Source organism: Pogona vitticeps, chromosome 8 (assembly GCF_051106095.1).
Source record: "Pogona vitticeps strain Pit_001003342236 chromosome 8, PviZW2.1, whole genome shotgun sequence".
Classification (NCBI taxonomy): domain Eukaryota; kingdom Metazoa; phylum Chordata; class Lepidosauria; order Squamata; family Agamidae; genus Pogona; species Pogona vitticeps.
Window position 1 is genome coordinate 366,052 of NC_135790.1, and position 19,704 is coordinate 385,755.

General features: G+C 54.4%; 1 protein-coding gene and 1 long non-coding RNA gene across 5 annotated transcripts in view; one reads left to right on the plus strand and one right to left on the minus strand.

Moving 5' to 3' along the window:
• The window catches only part of GFRA2 (GDNF family receptor alpha 2), a 44,882-nt gene that overhangs the window by 11,815 nt on the left and 13,363 nt on the right, over positions 1-19,704 (minus strand). For 3 of the 4 annotated variants that reach the window (XM_020780354.3, XM_072978864.2, XM_072978862.2), the window contains one exon: positions 10,977-11,325. In XM_020780354.3, the coding sequence (XP_020636013.3) occupies positions 10,977-11,325 (349 nt within the window). Of the gene's footprint in view, positions 1-10,976; positions 11,326-11,560; positions 12,249-19,704 lie in introns of those variants that run through there. The other variant, XM_072978863.2, reaches the window with a different exon arrangement.
• On the plus strand, positions 6,645-8,606 carry LOC144584175 (uncharacterized). Its single transcript, XR_013538268.1, has 2 exons — positions 6,645-7,378; positions 8,057-8,606. It is a non-coding gene; the product is annotated as an uncharacterized LOC144584175 (long non-coding RNA).

A 19,704-nucleotide genomic window follows, 5' to 3' on the forward strand; every position in this document is an offset into this window, starting at 1 on the left:
GGCTGGCTAAGGAATTAGAGTGCTTCCAACAGGAAACCTCTCTGTAAGCGGTGTTTCTGCCCATCGGGGGAAGCACCTCAAGAGAGAACCGTGAAATCCCCCGCCTCACCTCTGCTGTGAATTCAGCAGGTGAACAAGCTGCATCCCACTCCCCCCTCCCCCCAAAAAGGGGTCTGGATGACGGAGCCGCCCAGCGGTATCCCTGCAGGGGTACCAGAGCTCAAGCACCTGTCACACTTTGCAGGCTCCGGAAACTGCGATCGTTCTCAAATGCAAGGCAGTGGAGTGGCAGAGAGGGGCCTTGCAAGGAGGAGATGATGGGGAGAGCAGAGCCACCCAGGGTTTAGCACTACACAATCCCTTAAACAGCAACAACAACAACAACACAACACCTCAGTAGGCTGTGCAATCCTTGCCCGTAGGGGTAAAATCTCCCTTGCTAATCCCATACCTGTGTCCCTCTGGCAGACAAGCTCCCCTCCCTGCCAAGAACATATCCTTACAGATTCATTCTTGATTTCCTGTGGTTAAGTGCCCTTGAAGGCGGGTCCCCTCGCCCACCCTCCGGCCTGCCAAGACCTCACCTCTCTTCACCTGTGTTCAAAGGCTATTATTACCTGGTAAGAGAAAGGGGGGGTGAGATTAAAGGCACGCATCATGTGATTTTAATTGAAGGAATGTTCTGTCCCATTGAACGGCTAACTAAGCTGAACAGGAGATTGTGTTTACATAAGCAAACCCTGGGCCTGGTATAGACTTCCTGTCAGGTTAAGTCAATACTTATGAAAGTTCTCTATTTAATTATTCAGCGTGCATTGACTTATTATTGTGTTAAGGCTGTGGTAAACCGTGAGCAGGGCTGCCAAAGGAGTGAAGAGACCTCATCCAGCCCAGTTCCGAGGGGGGACCTTGTGAGCTCCACTGGGAGGTGTCCCCCTCCCTGCCCCCCCCCTTCTGCTTGGTCAGACAAGGAGCAGCTCTCTGGCTAGGGAGGGCTGGCCTCTGGAAAGCCTTCCGCTCTCTAAAGGCAGTGGTGGAATTTGGAAGCAGGCAAGCGCCCCCTCAGGTCCCCAAGTGGAGAGGGAAGAATCCATCATCAACCCTGTTTATAAGGAGGAGGAGGAGGAGGAAGAAGAAGAAGAGCAAGGCAGAGGGGTGGGGGCCCCAGAGACCATGTATGGGCCTCACGGAGTTCATCCTCTCAAGGGAAGGCACCAGGGTGGCCAACTTAGAGAACCCTCCACCCTGCCTCGGCCACTTTTCAGTGCCACCAGTGGCGGTGGGCCCTGCAGGACACGCACGACCCTGCCAACTTCAGGCTCAGGCCACACACCCCTCAGGCTGCCTGCCTTCCCACACCACCATAGGTGGGGCTGAGGGCCCAGCTTGCATCCCCCTGCAGCCACTGGACACTCTGGAAGGGGGTGGGGTGTTCAGGAGAAGAGGTTTGTCCCTGGGGGCAAAGCATGTATTTTTCTCTTCCTCAGCAGATTTGGAAGGGAATGAATGGGGTGGGTGGGTGGGTGGGGGAAAGGCAATGCCTCTGCCAGTGTCTATTTCCTGCCTCTGCACTGGTGCACACATTGAGAAATGACCACTTCCTAGCTCTGCTTCTCTTGACCGCTTGGCCAGGCACTGTCCAAAAAGGTAACTTTTTCCAGCTTTGATATCTGTTGTGGAGTTTTAAATTTCTGATAACATTTCCATTTCTTTGCTTACAGTTGCTTGAAATTACAGAAATGTATGCTGCTTCCTTTACTGCACACGTACTTAGCAACCAACCAAACAGATCAACAGCAAACAAAACAACACTACAACCAACTGAGGAAAAAAGAGGGGAAAGAACACTCAGGTGAGATTGTCTTTGAATTTAAAGGCTGGAAGGAATTATTGGTTATGTCAGCCCAGAAAAGTCCCTCCTGCTCAAACAAAGTACAGGCAGCCTAAAAAGCTGCCAATAAAATGTCCAACAGCGCCATTGTCAGCAGCAGGCCTTTAATCGGCCCAGAACCCACCTCCTTCCCAGACCAAAGACCAAAGCAAGGACCTTGGGAAGGCCCCAGCTTCGACTGCTCTCCTGGCACAGCATCATTAGCATGCCCCCGTCGCTCTGGTGTTACTCCAGAACCACATCCATTATGAATGATGTTTTTGCCCATCGCAGCAGAAAGGGGGTGGGGGTGTCTGTGTGAGGCTGGGGCTACAGGTCAAAGAATCCCCACCTTGGCCAGGCTGCACATGTCATCATCCTCATTTACAGTGAATCTTTTCTTTCTGGGGTTTTTCTTGGCAGGCAAGAAACGTCAGTCAGAAGCAGAGAAAGAAGCCAATGAAAAATGACGGTCTCTCTCTCTCTCTCTGTCTCCTTCCCCCCCCCCCCCAAATGCCTCTGGAGATGGTGGAAATACAGCTTTTGCCGAAGATTGGAAATTCTTTGGAGGCAGCCTCAGTGAAGCATGTTAAGACCAGATTATTTGTGGGCCTGATTTGCTGATGCAAGATGGAAAAAAAAAACAGCAAACAGCAGCTGCTGAAATCAGCTCTTTTCCCCCTTTCCCTTCTCTGTCTCCTTAGCTGAGGTTATAGTTTTGCAAAAGGCTTTACATTCTGGGAGCTCAAACCCGTCGGCCCCAATCAGAGCCTCCGTGCTAAAAATCTGTCAAAACTCAGCAGCTGCAGGGAAGGCAGGAGATGCCCGGCCAAGGGTAGCAAGAAGCCCTGAGCCTTGGGGTGGGGGAAGGATGGTGGAGGGGGTGGGGGTGGGCTGCTCAGCCTTCCTTCTGCAGATCTTGTGCCTTTGCTCCAGGAAGAGGGGGAGGGGGAAACCAGGGCTCCCTCCTGGCCTCCGCCAAGTCACTAAGGGGCAGACAACACGTGCCACACAAATGCATGGCGCCAGCCCCACCGCCTGGGCCTCCGAGGCGGTTTCGGTTGAATGACAGGCTTGGGAAGAGAGCTAGCATGGCAGGGATCTCCAGAGAGGTTTCTGCTTGGGACAGAGCTCCAGCCAGGGCCCTCCTCTCCTCTCCCTCTCAAGGTGCCTGTGATGTCCAAGGCCAGCCCAGTGTTGTCCTCACCAGAGGGGGCTCACAGGTGCCAACCTAGCTGGTCAAAGCCAATGACAGCAAATCCCATAACTGGCAGACCATGCAAGGTATGCCAAAACCGATGCCAGAGGTGGGTGTTTGTTTGCGGGGGGGGGGGGGGGGAGAGAATGGCTGTGAGGGAGCAGTCAATGGTGTCCTGGAGTCCATCTTCCCTTGGAGGTAGCCTGGGCTGGGAGCCCAAGGTGCCGGATGAGAAGAGGCCAAGAGAGCCACAGAGCCCCATCAAGGGCTCCCAAAAAGAGGGAGCAAAAGGTCAACCTGTACCCTTTCCTTCTACAGTGGACCCGCGACTTACGGAATTAATTCACATTGGAACAGTGGCTGCAGGTTGAAAAGTCTGTAGGTCAAGGCTCCATTGACCTACAATGCATTGAAAACCGATTAATCCCTAACCAGCCGTTTTTGTTCCATTCCCCCCCCCCCCCGGGTCTGTAGATTGATTCTCTGGCTGAAAGTCGAACCTAAATTTTGTGGCCAGAGAAGTCTGCAACTCGAAAAGTCTGTAAGTCAAGAGTCTACTGTACATCAGTTTGTTTATTTGTTTGTTCATCTGAAGAATTACTCCACATTTCAACCCCCAAAACCTTCAGTGGCCTAACAAAAAACAGGAGAATTGGGACCCTCCACAGGGGAACTTTGGAGCCGTGTGAGTGAAGCCCCGGCAGACGGGCAAGGGCTTGGCGGGCCGAGAAGGCTGGGCTGCAAGAGCATCCATCAGGATGTTTGGGGAGAGGGGGGGGGCACTGCGCACTGTGCAAGTCAGCATAACTGATGCACACAGCAAGCCCCACAACATCACAATGTGTGTATCTGCATATATTAAAAAGATAATTTTCAGAGAGGTGGCCTTGTTAGTCTGTTTCAGCAAAAACAATCACAGAAACAGGAGTACTGCAGCGCCTTTGAGACAAACAAATTTGTTTTCCTTGCCAGCTCTTTGAAGAAGTGTGTCTGACTGTAATCCACAAAGCCTCCCATGGAAGTAAATGTGTTAGTCTTATATACATAATTTTCCTTCCAGGGGCTTGCTTTTGCTAACACAATATATGTAGGAATGTGCAGTTTGCGGGGGTGGGGGCAAGTAGCCTGGCTCGTGGGCCAACCAAGAAGACGACAGTTGAGTCCACAGAAAGAGGCCACCAAGAAAGGCAGCCAAGGAGGGGCTGCAGGGGCAGCCAGAAACCATTCCCCTGCTCCTCTCTGCTGAAGGACACAGCTTGTGTGTGTGTGTGTGTGGGGGGGGTACCTCACGTGTGGAGATGGGCATCCTCACACACCAGGATAAGGAACTGCCACACCCTTCTCTGACCCACACGGAAGGCGAGGAAGGTCCTGTCACTCTCCGTAGAGCTCTCGTGTTGCGCCAGAACCCTGCCTGGCACAAAACTGTCCAGCTTTGAGCAGAACGGCACAGTGCTAACAAAACCTCTGGTGGCTGCCATTTTTCTTAAGAATTTTTAGCACCAGAGGAGTTGTTTCCTAGCAATCAGCCACTCCTTCTGTGCTTCTACTGTGTGTGTCTGTGTGTGTATTTGAGAGGGAGAGAGAGAGAGAGAGAGAGAATGCAAGCAATGTTGAGAGTGTCTTTATCTCCAGCAGAAAGAATGCCAGAGATTTTAAAGCAAATTATAAAGACCTTGAGAGGAAGAAGGAACTCTTTGCCTCTCTCTCTCTCTCCTCCAGAAGCAAGAAAACTCTCAGGAAGCCTACCTCCATTAGACCGAGGTCTTTGTCCAGGTACTTCTCTCCCCCCCCCCCCCCCCAGCCACAGGGCCAGTCCTGGGTTCCCAATAAGCCAGAGGAAGCAGCCATCCCACCAGGCCCCTGCCAGTCCTGTTTCCTGCTCACTCTGTTTCTCTCTCACTCTGTACTGGAGGAGGGGGAGCACCCCTTCCCCCTCTTGCCTTTGGCAGCAAACCTCCTGGGTCTCACCCTGCCTCCTCCGGGCGTTTGATCCACAGCCCAGCCGCTCTCTCCCAGAAGCCACGTGGCTCCACCTTTGGCACAGAACTGACTCCGGCAGGTCCTTTTCTGCCCCTCTGCTCCCATCAGTGTCACTCGAGGCCGACTGCCATCAACGGGCTGCCTACTTTTCCTCCCTTTCCTCTGGTTCATCAGGATTTGGCCGGCACTTTAGATGGCAGTGGAAAAATCTCTCTTTAAATGCTCCAATTACAGCTCCTCTTTCTGCCCATTAGCACTCACGCTGGAGGCTTAATTACCTCCTGTCCTTATACAGATGTTGGAGCTCTCCGAGTATCCCCAGGCTGTTACTGTGGCAGTAGGTTGACTGCTGGGAGAGTTTGTTGCAGAGGCCTGTCTCATAGCCATCAGGATGAGTGTCATCATGACGTTCCCCCCCCCCCAGTATCAAAGCCAGAGTGGTGGTGCTTTTTTGGCCTTTGGGGTTGCTTGGCTGGCCCTCTGACCTGCCACCCCAAGTCTAGCTCTCGGCAGGGAAGTCTCAAACGCACAGCTCCTGGCGCCTCATGCTGAGCTCAAGCCTTTGGAGAAGCAGCAGCTGTGAGGGGTGGGAGTCTTCCCCCACCCACCTACCCCACCCTAGACCTCATGGGAGAAAGGGGCAGACTGTCCTCTTCTGACCAGCCGGGACTGTTGGCATGGTTCCCACCAGGCAGGGAAATGCCACCCCACCAGGAACCTGGCAGGCATCCTTCCCACCCCCGTGGCCGTGGCACGTGTGTGCATGGTCAGGCCTCTGAAGGGATCCTGACTCTTGGTGGCCCTCAAGCAGGGCCCAGGCTCTGCCTGCTCCTCCAGAGGAGACCTCTGGGCTCTTTTGACAGCTCTCAGAGGGGCCTTCTTGTGATGGAGGGGAGGAAGAGCCGGGGGGGGGAGGAGAGGGCTTTGTCAGAACGCGAGCGCAGAGAAGCCACAGCTGTCCTCCTTCCTCCGTCTCTCCACAAGCATCGTAGGAAAACTGAAGGACCGTTGGCGCATGCAATTCCCTGGACTTCATTCAAAACAACGGCAGCAAGAAAACAGCGACTTTCTGGAACAGCATCCATGGCTGACCATAGAAAGGCACGCAGGCTGTGGGACATCGAGCCATAAGCTGAGTGTCCTTCAAGCCCTTTGTTTCACACTTTGAAGCTGCTAATACTGTTTAGGAAGGAACAGAGACGAAAAACCAAATGCAGGCACGCACCCCCCCAGCCAATGCCAGGTTCACAGCCCCCACGCAGCCGCCCCACACCCTCTGCCTCTGTGCTTTCCTCGGGTGCCAGGCTGGGCAGCTCCTCCTGTCCACCTTCCTGCCTCTGAACATCTGGGCACCCCCCCTTTGCCTTTCCTGACTCCACCCGAGGCACCCCTGAAGGCTGGACCAGGAGGGTTTCAGGGCCCTGGTGAGACCCTAGTCGGGGATGAGAAGCCCAGCGCCTCCAGGACGCCTTTCGGCTCCTTTCATCAGCCCTGCCCATCTTGGGACCTTGTTAAAAGAAAGAGAGAGAGAGAGAGAGAGAGAGAGAGCTGCATCAGCAAGCGCCAAGGCCAGATAAGACATGTGGGGGGGGGGGGGAGTCTTTAAGGTACGACAAGCCTCTTTGCTGTTTTCGGTGGCAACTCCTCCTCTGCTGACAATACTCGTGGCCCAGGTGCAGACGTGGCATCAACCAGGAGGCAAAGAGGAGGAGAAGTCCTGCTTCACCAGCCTGGAAACCTTCTCAGAACACATCTCAACCTTTTCTCTTGTAAGAAAAAGAAAACAGTGCGCACACACACACACGCCTGCATCTTGGACGGACAGCTCCTCCTTTTGCACTTGGTGAACTTCACCAAATATATAGGAAGAAACTACAGGGCAGTAACTGACTATGGTGGCTTTGGCAGCCACGGAGGAGGAGGAGGAGGAGGAGGAGGAGGAGGAGGAGGAGGAGGAGGAGGAAAGGCAACAGAAACATCCGTCCTTCCCATCTTTGCTGCTCTTCTTGGAATCCATCCAGCTGCCCCCACCACCACCACCACCAGCCCGATCAGAGTCCCACCCACATCGGGTGGGGAAACTTGCTTTATAGAAATAACATGTGGGGAAAGGGGCAGGCACTTATCATAATCAATGCAGTTGATGCACATTTTTCTCAATCCATGGATTTTTACACATTTCCACCCAATGACTGGATCATATTTGTGCACATTTTTTAAAAATACAGGTACTTTAGATGTGTTGAGTTATTTGCACAGAAATGAAAATGAAGAAAGATTCTCATGCTTGCAGTTTCGTCTTGAAGATGGGAAGCCTAACGAAAGGGGTATGCTTTTGTTCATAATTCTCAGACCATAAATTGGGTAAAGCTGTTTAAAAGTGTGTATGTGTGTGTGCGTGTGTGTGTGTGTGTGCACATACGTGTGTGCAGGGGGGGGGTACCTGCAGTGAATGCCAATTCCTTTTCTACCCCTGAGGGGAAGCAGTTATCAGGAAGGGGGAGGCTGTGCCCTCTGAGTCAGCGCCGCCTTTCCTGCCTTGACAGTTGACGGGAGCGGGGGGGGGGGGGGGGGGGGAGAGAGCACTGGCCTCGTCTGGGGCTGCCAGTCCTGGAGAGGCACCCGGCTGGGCAGCGCCTTGCCCTGCTGGGAAAGTCCTGGCAGCCAGAGAGGCAGGCCGGCAAAACCGGAGAGACAAGGCAGAGCCGGAGAGCCAAACGCAGGAAGACAAGCTGAGTGCTAATGACCCTTCGGCCGGCCAGCCCGTTGACACCTCCGTTCAACATCACCTCTGATTTCTGTCTCTTCAATCTCCTCGGTGCTGGGGATGAGCAGCAGGCCAGGCCAGGCCAGGCTCCCCACCACCACCACCACCCCTTGGGAGGGCCTTCTCCTGTCAGAGGGACTGCATCCCACATCTAGCCTAGGGACCTCCATTTCCCGGGTCTCCCCAATGTTATGTCTTCTCCACTGTTTGACAAAACATCCTTATATTTTACTTCAAGGAGCTGTAAGCATCATGTTGAGACTGGAGCCTGGGGTGGTTGAAGCTGAGTCTACTGGCAGCAGACCAGAGATGTGCCCAAATCCTGCTTAGGAGGTACGGTGGCTTCCTGCTTCACTCCTGCTTTGGACAAATGGTGGTGGAACTGCTTCTGGTTCATTCAGAATATAGAGTTCTGCAACTTCCTTTTGGGGGACCTCGTGGACTTTGACAACCAGGCTGCTTTTTCCTTCAGCTTCGGTCTCAGTGGGTCAAGGCAGTCGCCACATTTACAATGTTGCTGAGTTTTGATGTCAAGCTTTTTAAAGACAAGCCCTACGTCCTGATCTCCCCCTTGCACCAGAGAGGACAGCAATGCCTTTTCCCCTGTTTTTCCTATCTGTCCTGCAAGATCTCTCTCATGTCACTCTAGTTCTAACGGCCAGGTAGGTGTTCTTCCCTCCCTCCCTTGTCCTGTGGTCATAATGGAATGGGCAACTATTCAGAGAGGCTGACTGCTGGTTCAAATTTAGATTTGAAATTACATTATAAACATACCTGTTAGTATCTAATTTAGGATTTGTTTTATTTTAGTAAGAACAGGTCTGTGGATTGGGAGGTCCCATCCAATTTTGCAAGAATTATCATCATCACCACCACCACCACCACCACCACCACCACCACTTATCCTAATGATAGCATTTCACCCATTTCCTTGGCCAAAAAGAGACTCCTGCAGTTTTTGCATTGGGCTTTTCCAACAGGCTGGCGGAGGGACTGTGGAGGACAAGGAGGGGAAAGAAACCCAGCTGAGACACACAGACCTTTTGTTTCTCAAAAGCAAACTGTTTTTTGCTTCCTTGACAGTAAGTGTCCCCCCCCCCCCCCCCGGTCAGCTCCAACTACATTTTTTAATTCAGCAAGCACCATTTCTACACAAATAATGCAAATGGTGTCAAATCAGGAGAACGGCTGCTGCCCTTCTTTGTGCCTCCGGGTTCTTCAGTCCGGCAGACCTTCTCCCGCGCTTGCTCTTCTCTGCACTGGTGTGTGTGGGCAGGCTAAGATCCACAAGGAGGAAAGACACTCAAATCTTGAGGAAGAAAAGGGTTCTTTGCCCAGTTTGGGTTCTGTGGGGAAGAAATCTTGTGGAGCTGAAAGCTTGTGAAGGCCCTGAAGCAGCTGAAAATCTGCAAGAATCAGTGGCTCTTGGATGATGCCTCAGCATCAGTTATCATCTTCCATCAGGCACTGTCTCTGGGAGGGACTCTGGGGTAGAGGATGGGGAACAAAGCCCCATTAGCCCCCCTCCTTTGCTGGCCAACGGATCAGGAAGCTGAGGGTGCAGCCTCCGTGTGACCAGGAGTCTCCAGGCCAACGGCAGAGGGTGTCAGAAGGGGCTTTTTGCTGATCACTGGTTTATAGATAACATTCACTAATTGGCTGTTAGCATCCTCCTCTACCACCACTACCACCGCCTCCTCCTCCTCTTGCCACCACCAGGGCACACACAACATTTGGTAGCCAAACCAACCATACCAGCCTGCAGCGGAGTCCATGCTCCTCCTCATTCGGGTTTTGCTTTACATGAGACACATTTTCCCATTATTAGTTATTCTGACATTTAAGAATAGTGCTGCAAGTGTTGATTCCAGGGTAAAAGGGGGGGGGAGGTTTGACTCCCATGACTTCTCTACTCAAAGCGCAGCGTGGGGGGGGGGGAAGCAGTCCCACAGCCCTGGCCCCTTCAGCATGAGGAAAACATTGGCCCAGTTCCCAGCAGGGCGGTATTGTTTTCTCTGCCCTCAGGATGGAGAAAGAGTGCTCTGCTCAGGACTGGGGCCAGGAAGGAGGGAGGGAGGGACAGGCCTACGTGTGGGGGGGGGGAGGGAGGGAGGATCTCCTCCAGAGGGGGCCAGGCAGCACCCATTTGCTCACACCCACCTAAGATAAGAGCCCCACTCCAGGCATGGAAGAAACCCAGCGCCATGCTTCTGTCCCCTACACACCCCCAAATCACGCCCCCCCCTTGCTGTCCATCACAGGGGTCTCACTTGGCAGTGATGCAGCCTGTGGGGCAAGGAGTGCCTCAGGAGGAGGACGTGGCGGCAGCAGACACGGGACGTGCTCCGCCTCGCAGCTCAAGGTTCCAGCAAAGAGAGGCAACAATTCCAGATGTTTGGAAGCCATCCTGGGGAGGGGAGGTGGAGCTACTATTTTCTCCAGGTTTTTCCCCCCTCGAAAATAATAGGAAGTTTTGACAAGAATGGAAATATTTGCAATACTTATTTCCATACCTGATACAGAGTCAAATTACTACTTGGACAACAGAAAACATTTCACTCATGACTAGATTGTTCTAGTTGTATCTCCTGTCCAAAAAAGACCTGGAACGGGTGCACCCTTTGCATCGCCACCCACAAAAAAAGGAAGGCCCCCACCCTCATGAACCAAGGCAACCACACACACACACACACACACACACACACACACACACACACACACACACACACACACACACACACACACCCCCATGGGTTGGGAATGGAAGGACCACAGGCGCCTGCAGCTGATGCGGGAATTACAGCACTCTAATCCTGTAGGCTGCCGAATGTATAAATCTTTAGACTGTGCAGTTCCTGCCATTTTAAGGGAGTAAAATCTTGCCTTAAACAGCATTTCCCTCCATCCAAAAGAGAAACAATATCATCAGCAGGTTATCTTAGGCTTCCCAAATTCTCAAATGTTTCCACCAGAAGCAGTCTAAAAATTTGTCCTTGGGGTAGGTGGGGTGGGGGGAATGGGACAAAAAAGACACCCACCATTTCCTCCCTTTTCTTCCTGAGCTCCTATTCCCCCCCCCTTGATCTTCCTCCAAGGCGTCCCTCGCAGCCATTCTAGAACCCGGTGCCCAGCAGAGGGAAGGCGCGCGCGGTCCTTACCGGCACAGGGGGTCCGACTGGCACTGGTTGCGCAGGTCCAGGCAGTTGGCCTGCTCCTTCTCGTCATAGGAGCAGTCGGGGACGATGGTCTGCCGCCGGCGCTCGGCGCAAGCCTGATCCTTGCAGGAGCAGAAGAGCAGCCGGTAGGTGTACTCGCTGGGCACCCGGTCAAAGAACTGGCGCAGGGCTTTGTGGCACTTGCGGCGGTTGCAGCGCTCCGGGGAAGAGACCCCCTTGTTGCAGGTGGAGATGTAGGTGGATCGGAGCCTCTTGCAGTTGTCGTTCAGGTTGCAGGCCTTGGCGGCGTCTAGGCAGTGGTTGCTTTTCGAGTTGCCCGCTGAATCCATTCCTGCCCAAGGAGAGGAAGCAGGGGAGGGGTTAGGGTTACTCGGGGGGGGGGCGCGCAGGCGCAGGGCCAGGCTGGTTCCGGGCAGAGTCCCAGAGGAGCAGGAAGGGGCAGGATGATGGGCATGGGGGCTGGGCAGGGTAGCTAAGGCAAGGCAGGCAACCCAGAAGGGGCCAAGGAGGATCCATCCCACGTCCCCTCAGGCCCCCAGATGTAGCGCAAGGCCCCTGGCAAGCACCGGGAACGCAGGGACTGAGGAAGGCAAACGGTGCCCCACGCCTTGGGTACCGACCGCCCCTGCTGATGCAGGTCCCTCGTAGGGAGACTCGGGCCACCCCGGCCTCTCTGAGGGCTGCTTGGCCACAGGGTCTTTCCATCCATCCATCTGTCCGTCCATCCAGCATCTGCTACACATAGACCCCGGGTGGCCAGCGGGTGGCATCTCCTGAGGCAGCTGCCCTGAGAGGGGCGTGCCCACCACCCTGCAGGCCGTCCTGCTGCTCCACAGCCAAACAGCCTCCCCTGCCAAGAAAGGATCCCTTGCAGGCAGACCTCTGCGACCGACGTCTTCAGGCCATGTCGCTTTAGCCACTCTTCTCCCAGCTAAAATTCACCCAGTTCTCACCAGACGGCACAGAGACCAGCAGGAATTTCTGGCCATTGCACGAGCAGGCGAGTGAGCAGGGGAGTGAAGCATGTTTATGGGTGCCTATCAGCTGTAGCCACTCAGGGGACTCTTGGTCAGCCAGAAGTCCCAAGAAGTCCAGCCAAATGCCCACGGGGACAGCACAAGACACACAGAAAAAGGGGCACAGACAGGGGCAGGTGGCACTGCTGCTGCTGCTGCTGCTGCATCTCTTGGATCCCCTTGCAAGTGCAAGAACCTGCCACCAGAGCCCCCTTCCAAGGCTGGACGGGCAGAGCCCTGGAAAGCGGCTTCCCTTCCCATTCCTCACTGGGGCTGCTTCTGGACAAGACCAACCACAAGCGACAAATGCCCTGGCAGGTCGCCAGGAGAAAGGGGGCACCCGGACACCCCTGGCCCCAAGCCCAGGAGCCAAGGGCAGGCAAGTCACCCTCTCCTGGAGCTGCTGCCCTGGCATCCACCCCTTGGCCTTCGGTGCCTCCCTTGGCACTCTGCCATTCCCAGCTATCAGCTTTTCTGATACATTTAACATTCTTCAAGTGTTAATACAGCATAAAATTAAACTCCTAGTCAGCAGAACACATCACAACATGTGAGCAAAAAGGAGGTTCTCTCTCTCTCTCTCTCTCTCTCTCTCTCTCTCTTTCTCTCCACCGTCCCAAGGAAGCATCCCTGAACTCTCCTCACCACAACGACCACCACCTTGCTGAAGATCTCAATGTTCCTCCAGGCCCAAGGGGCACAACCCTGGTGAACTCTGGAAATGCGCCATCCCCAGAATGTATGTGGACCTGCTCATTGAGCACAGGCTGAGAAGATGGCCAGGAGGAAAGGAGAAAGGAGGAAAAGGCAGCAGAGAACGGAACGGCGGCTGGGCTCCGGAGGCCACGCACCCTGCCATTCCCATCGTTGTGCCTCCCAGCTGTGCACAGCAAGGGTGGCGTCCTGCCTCTGCCCATGGAGCAAATTGCCCATCCATCCACCCCCAGCCAGCCAGCCCAGTGGCCCTCCACCTGTGCCAGTCTCCCTGTTGATTGGCCCCACTTAACCTGCCAGTCCAGATGCCATCCAGGCACTCCCCTCCCCATCCCGCCAAGCTTCTTAGCTTCTCAAGCAAAAACTGTGGAAAGACAGAGTAGCATTGCTAACCTGCTTTTTAGGGAGACCTGGCGGGCCTGACAGCTAAGGAAGGAAGGAAGAGCCGGGGGGGGGAGGGATGTCTCTGAAACTGAAGCAACACATTTTCTGTGTCTGCCTTTGGATGCAACCTAAGAGTAGTTGCTTTGCATCCTCTCACGGCAGGCCACTGAGAAAATGAGACTTTTCCACCTAGAGGTTCTTCTCCGCTGGTGGAAGGGACGCTCCCCCACCCCCCCCCACTTCGATAGACGCACTCTCTGAAAGCACTTTTGGCATCGAGATCTAGAACAAACACACCCAAGAGCTGATGCTTCAGGATGCCAAACAAGGCAAGACTCCTACTTTCCGCCCTTAAATAGTTTATTGATGGTGATTTAATTCAGAGCGGAAAATGAACTAGAAGACATTTCTTGGAAAAGAGCTTTGCAAATTTCCTTTGAAATGCTGAGCTGCGTTTCCTGTCCAAAGAAGGAGGATGGTGGATGGGGCCCAAATTTCCCTTGCCCTAAAGGCAACAAACACAAACTATGGAGCGTTCCTTGGATAAACGGGAGAGCCGGACGGAGCAGGCCCCCATCCGCTGCCCAGGGGCGCTCAAGGGAAGCAGGCTCCCGGGCCAGCCCTGCGTTTGCCCTCCCAGACACTCTCAGGACTTTAGAGAGGAAAGAGCTCGCAGGCCACGTGGGGTGGAGGGAGGTTCCTCCTCCTCCTTGGCCGCAACGCCTTCTGCGGAGACACCTTGAAGGGGAGGTGGCCAGGTACCGCAATGGGAGTCCAAAGAGAGGACTGGTTCCCATAAAACTACATCTATGAACCTGCATGCACAGGTGCAAAGATACCAAACAACCATCCTCCCTTCTTTTTTTGGGAGGCAGAGGGGTGATGTTCCTTCAGGTGAGCCTGCGGTCCAGGCGCTGTTCATGGTAGGTGAGGGACAAGGTCAAGCGCTCCCTGCTGTACCTCCATGCGGTTCTCTTTATTCTTAAGCCAGGCATGGGCTGGACTCCCCTATAAATGGAGGACTGCCCTCCCTAGAAGAGGAAATGAGATCACCCGGCTCAGAGGCTCCTAAACGGCATCCAAGTGACAAGGAGACCGCTTTCCCCGTCAAGAGCAAAAGCTGACTGTATTACTGCGTGTTCCCTGGGAAGCGACGCAATCAGCTCCCCTCCGCTTCATCAGCTCTGCCCATGACTGACGAGTGAGTGTATTTTTAAAATATCTGTTATCTACCACTGTTGAGCCATAAACTTCACAGCAGTCCCCATTTTAAAGCTAGCAACTAAGAGATGCACTGATGAAACAGAAAAACAAAACCAGCCTGTTACCACAAAGGAGCACAGCCAAATCCCCAAACAGCTGCAGCCTGCCAAGCTCTCCTTCCAAACAGCCCCTTCCAAAGGCTTGTTGAAATGAAAACCATGTGCAGAAGCAAGCTGAGAGAGAGATAAGCAGAGAGCCTCCGTCAGCTCTCCTGGTTTCGTGCGCTCACAAACGGCAGTGCAGGAGCAACCGCACAGGCTGGGGAAGTTGGCGGCTCCCGCTCAGCATTGGTCACACAGCCCCCCCCCCCTCGGACGGGCTCTTGGCCGAGAGGTCAGGTTTTTCTACAGAGCCGTTGCCAGAGGAAACCAGAGCCTCCCGCTCAGTCTGCGGTCCAAGAGGATAAAGAGGGTAGCTGACCTGGCCGGCTCGGGAGGGCTCGGGCACAACAGTGCTCAAGACCATCGCCCTGCCTCCTATCCAGGCCTCCTCCAGCAACTCCGCTTTCCAGAGTGGTGACAATCTACCTGCTTTTTGTCCTTTTATGGCACTCAGACCCTCTGGCTTGGAGGCAGGGACTGGACCGAACAGGCCAACCTTTTAAAATGAGCAGCAACACCCCACCCCGAGCTCCCCCCTCCCACCTCCTGAAAAGGGCTGAAAAGGACGGGCAGTGCAGCCAAAAAATAAAATTAAAAAAAAAACAGTTCCGGAAGGGTTCTGGTTTCGATCTAGATGAGTCCAAACTGAGAAACCAGATTGTCATGTCACCCAATATGGCCTCTTGCAGCTGCCCAGAGCTGAACTGACCCTTTCACTCTGCTCTGCAGCTTTACAGTCTTGAGAAAGAATGAAGGGCAAGCCCCGGTCCCATGGTCGGGGCTCTTGGAGCTGTCAGCACAGGGCTGCCCCTCCCCAGCGCTTGCTGTCCAGCATGGGGACACACGGGGCCTCTTCTCACACTAGCGCGTGTGATACCTCTAGAGCAAGAATGAACTTCACTAACGTTGATCTCCCCAAGAGGAATAAAAACGTTTCAGAAGTTCTCCTCCCAAGGGGGAGATCACAAGAGATCTCTGTGCCTTTTTCACACTTCAAGACCCTTTTTTTTAAAACAACAACAACAACAACAAACCGTTTTTGCACAAAAGCATTGTAATTTTTCACAACATGCAAACTTGGTGTTTTGTTGTTGTTTTCAGAATAAACAGACACAAGGGTTTGTGGAGACAAAACTCCCAACGGGGGTTGGGGTAGAGCTGCTGCTGCCGCTGCTGCTGACCAAAGCAAAGCACCCCTAGTGATTCCCTCTCTTGGGCAGGAGTCCCAAAAATGTCCCACGTTTGGCACGGTTTTGGACCAGGAGCCTCCATGTGTGTGGAGAGGAGCTTTTCCATCCAGGGGCAAAATGTTTGGGCGCCTTTGCTACATCCTTATCCTACAGCAAGGTCAGCGCAGGGGCCAAGTCCAGCCGCAGGCAGAGCTGTGCAGAGTCAGAGCTCATTTAACCCCTGGCCTGACAAAGCCAGCAAAGGGGTCTTCCCTCCACTGACAGGGAGAAAGGCTCCCCTCCCGAGCAGGTGTTTCGCACTATAAAAGGAAGGGACGTGTTCCGTTTTGCCTGCCCTATCTCTTGGGGGAGGCTCTCACACCAGCAGCACGCACACACGCATGCACGCAGCAGCAAGCAGGCCATCAGGCGTGGGAAGCCTCATCAAAGAGCCGCCAGGTCCCCCGTCCTTCCTAACCCGCGCGGCCAGCATCCAAACCGCTGCCACCATAGCAACAAGGCAGTCAGCAAGGAATGCGCAAATAAGGACGGTGCTCCTACGATGCGCAAAGAATAGAGCTGAAGGCAGGTCAAGAGGTTTCTGGGCCCTTGGCAGCATCTGAGTTGAGACACACTCCAGCCCCAAGAAACTCAAAGAGCAGCCGACCCGCAGGAGCGACCCGAAGGCCTTCGCTCCCTCTGCTCCCCTCTCATGCAGGGAGACGGTTTGGATGGCCTTCCATAGTTGTGGCTTGAAAGCAATGGCACAAGAGGGTGTCCTGGGGGGGGGGTGGCTCCTGGGGGGAGGGAAAGGCGCTTCTGGGCTGTGGAACGAGGGCTTGGGTCAGCAACCCTCCTTCCCCGTCTGTGCAGCTGGTCCTTCCCATCTGTCTCAAACGTGACTGCAGTTGTAGGTCAAAACTCCAACTATGAAAGGCACTGAATTTGGCCGAATAGAGTGGAGTGCCACCAACGTCATGAAGACAACATGGCTTTGTCTTTTCTTTTCTTTTGTTTCTTTGGACATTACCTGATATGTTTGGGTGACGTGGCCCAAGGGGCTGGCTGGACAGAGGAAGGCTGCACAGGGAGCTCCCTCCTCACAAGCGACCCTTCTCCTACACTGGCAGCAGATCCAGAGCATGCCCAGCGCCAGCGCCAGCGCCACCCCTCCCTCCCTCCCTCTCCCTTCAGGGTTTGGCCTTTCAGCCTCGCTTGGCAAGTGGCTGGCCTCTTTCTGGGGAAAAGGCTCTTTCCTGGGCCACCAGCCAGAAGCGCTCTCCTTAATGGGTGCCATTTGCAGGACTGGGAGGGATCCTGCTTTCCTCTGTTTCCATCTAAGGATTTCTATATTGTCCTTCAACAAAACATTCAGAGTGGTGTGGGGGTGGGGGGGGACCTTGTTTGCCTCTCCTCTCCATCCCTCCCTCTCAGCCTTCTTCTGTCTCCACCCCGCCTGCCCCTGCAATCTTCCCAAATGCCCTGGCAGGCCGGTCCCAAAGAGCCAGCTTGCCTTTCTTGCAGAGAGAATGGCCTTCCCGACGGGGTTAGGAGGAGGAGGGAGGCGTCCGTGGCCCTGGCCTGCATCCTGAGCAACAGGGAGACGGCATGCCCAGTGCACGGAAGGGAAGGGGCAAGACGCGGAAGGGGAAGGTCCCCAGGGCAGAGTCTGACGTGCAGAGATCCCTGTGCCCAGAGAACAGAGCTGGGGTGGGTCCTGCAGCTAGAAAATCTGAAGGAGGCCAAAGATCAAGAGAGAACAAATGGGGGATGCTGAGAAATGAAACACGGACGGCACAATTATTTCCATGGAAAGGACAAATGGGAGGCTTCGGAACAGTCCCTGTGGCTACGCAGAGAGGACACTTGCTTGGCTGAGCTGAATGGGAACCGAGAGGGAAGGGGCGGAGGCACAAATCCGGCTGGGCTCCAGGCTTTCTGGCAGGAGGACGTGGATGGTTTGGACCCTTTCGCATCTGCTTTGGGGCCAGAGGCCACTGGGGTTGACTTGATGGATGATCTCCAACAGGACCCCAAGCGGGGTGGGGGGTGGGGGGGCGGGGGGACCAACGCCTCCCTGATGGCTCTGCTGTATCTTTCAGCATTCAGTCCCATTGACCCAGGTGCCCTTCTGGGCTGTTTGGCCGACAGGGGACTCCGGGGGGGGGTTGGTTTTGCAGGGGTTGGACGCTCACAGAAGGTTTGCTGTTTGACCTCATGGCAGTTTGTTTACATCCATGGTTCCCAAACTTGGAGCTCCATGTGTTCCCAGAGGTTTTTGCCCATGGCCATGCTGGCGCAGAGTTGCCATGCTGCCAGGACTTGTAATCCAAGAAAGCTTGCTGGGGGTGCGGGGGACAGCTTTGAGAAACTTCAGCTTCTGAGACACCAACACCGCCCTGGCACCCCTGCTCTTCCCCACACATGTCGACCTTTAGATGGCGCTGCTGAGGGAAGTCACCCAGACCCTGGCCCATGAGTCTCACCACCGTGCAGACCTTCCCCACCTCCGCCTCCGCCTCTGGTTTCAAGACAGCGATGAAAACCCTGCATCACCACCTAAGTATAGTAAGGAACTGTACACAGGTGAGCAAGTGGAAGCTCATCTTAGACAAGGAAGAGGTTCTGTTGGTTTGGCAGCAGAACAGCCACCCTGAAACTGGGGTGAGCCCCTATTCTGGAGGAATTTGTGCTCCTTGGATGGGAGACTGAAGGCACGGCACAGGGGCCAGGCCTGCCTGTGGCCTGGCCCACCTTTCAGGAACCACACCTCCCCAACCACAAGCCAGAGACACCAGCTGCCAATTAGTCAGGCTGCCTTAAGATTCCTGGACCCAGTTCTGGGCACCACATTTTGAGAAGCAGGTTGGGAGACTGGAATGCATTCAGCAAAGTGTGGCTAGGATGACAGAGCTGAAAACGGAGGACCAAGCTCTGCGCAGAACAGTCGAAAGAGCTGCTGGGCCTTTTAGCCTGGAGAGAAAAGCTTCAGAGAGGACAAGGCGGCCATCTCCTGAGATGGAAAGGGCTCTCATGCAGAAAACGTCCTCTGTCCTTTGTGGCTTCAAAGGGCAGGACGAGCAGCGAGGGGTCAAATGGCCCAGACAACTGATCTGGCCGAATAGCCAGAGAAATCTCCCCAGAGCAGCTGCTAGGAACCACAGAAGTGAAATAAATGGGCCCTGGACAGGGAATCCAGGGAGTTTCTCAAGGAATTTGAGGAAGAGACAAGGCGGCCAGCTGGAGGGACCACAAGAGCTGCCTTCGGCTTTCTCCCAGTTTCATAGTCCCATGAGTAGGAAGCTGATAAAATGGGACAGATGTTCATGTGCCTCCCTCTGTCTGAAGAACACAGACAAAACAGCTGTGCATTTCTGCTCTGCCCAACATGGCTGAGGATGTTAAGCCCAGATATTCACAAGGGATGACTGGGCTCACAATCCACCCCGCGGACTCTTCTCCGGGCAGCTGAGGCCTCACTAAGCCTCGGATGAAAAGATGCCTTCAGGGGGAACAACTCCCTCCTTGCCACAGAGACAGCTTCACGGCCACGGCACCTGGCCCTGGAGTCAGCCAGCAGTGACGTGGTCTCTCCACGTGGGTCACGAGGCTGTGATGGAGGCAGCTTCAGGGAGCCCAGCATGATCCCTGCAACTCCAGATACACTTATCTCCGTTATTTACATGCATTAATTGCCAGTATTATCTAGATACCCTGTTTCTATATCTAATCTGAAGCTTTCACTTTCAACACCGCACATACTGTAATTACACCATTGTTTCAGCCTTTATCCATGGCAATTACAGAACAGCCAAATGGGATCCAGAAAGGGACCCTCTTTGCAGATATCTGAGGGGGGCAGGATTTAGATTCACAGAGGAAAGTGAGAGGGGGTGGGCAAGAAGGACTGGGGTGTCCAAGCCCTCCCCGGGGGTCTCATGTCTTGGACGGAGCTGCCTCTGAAGAACCAGCGGACACCCCACGTACCCTTCTGCCAAACCAGACCTGCTCATCTCTGTAGAGCCACAAGACACATCTGCTCAGGAGGCTGTCCTACCTGGTG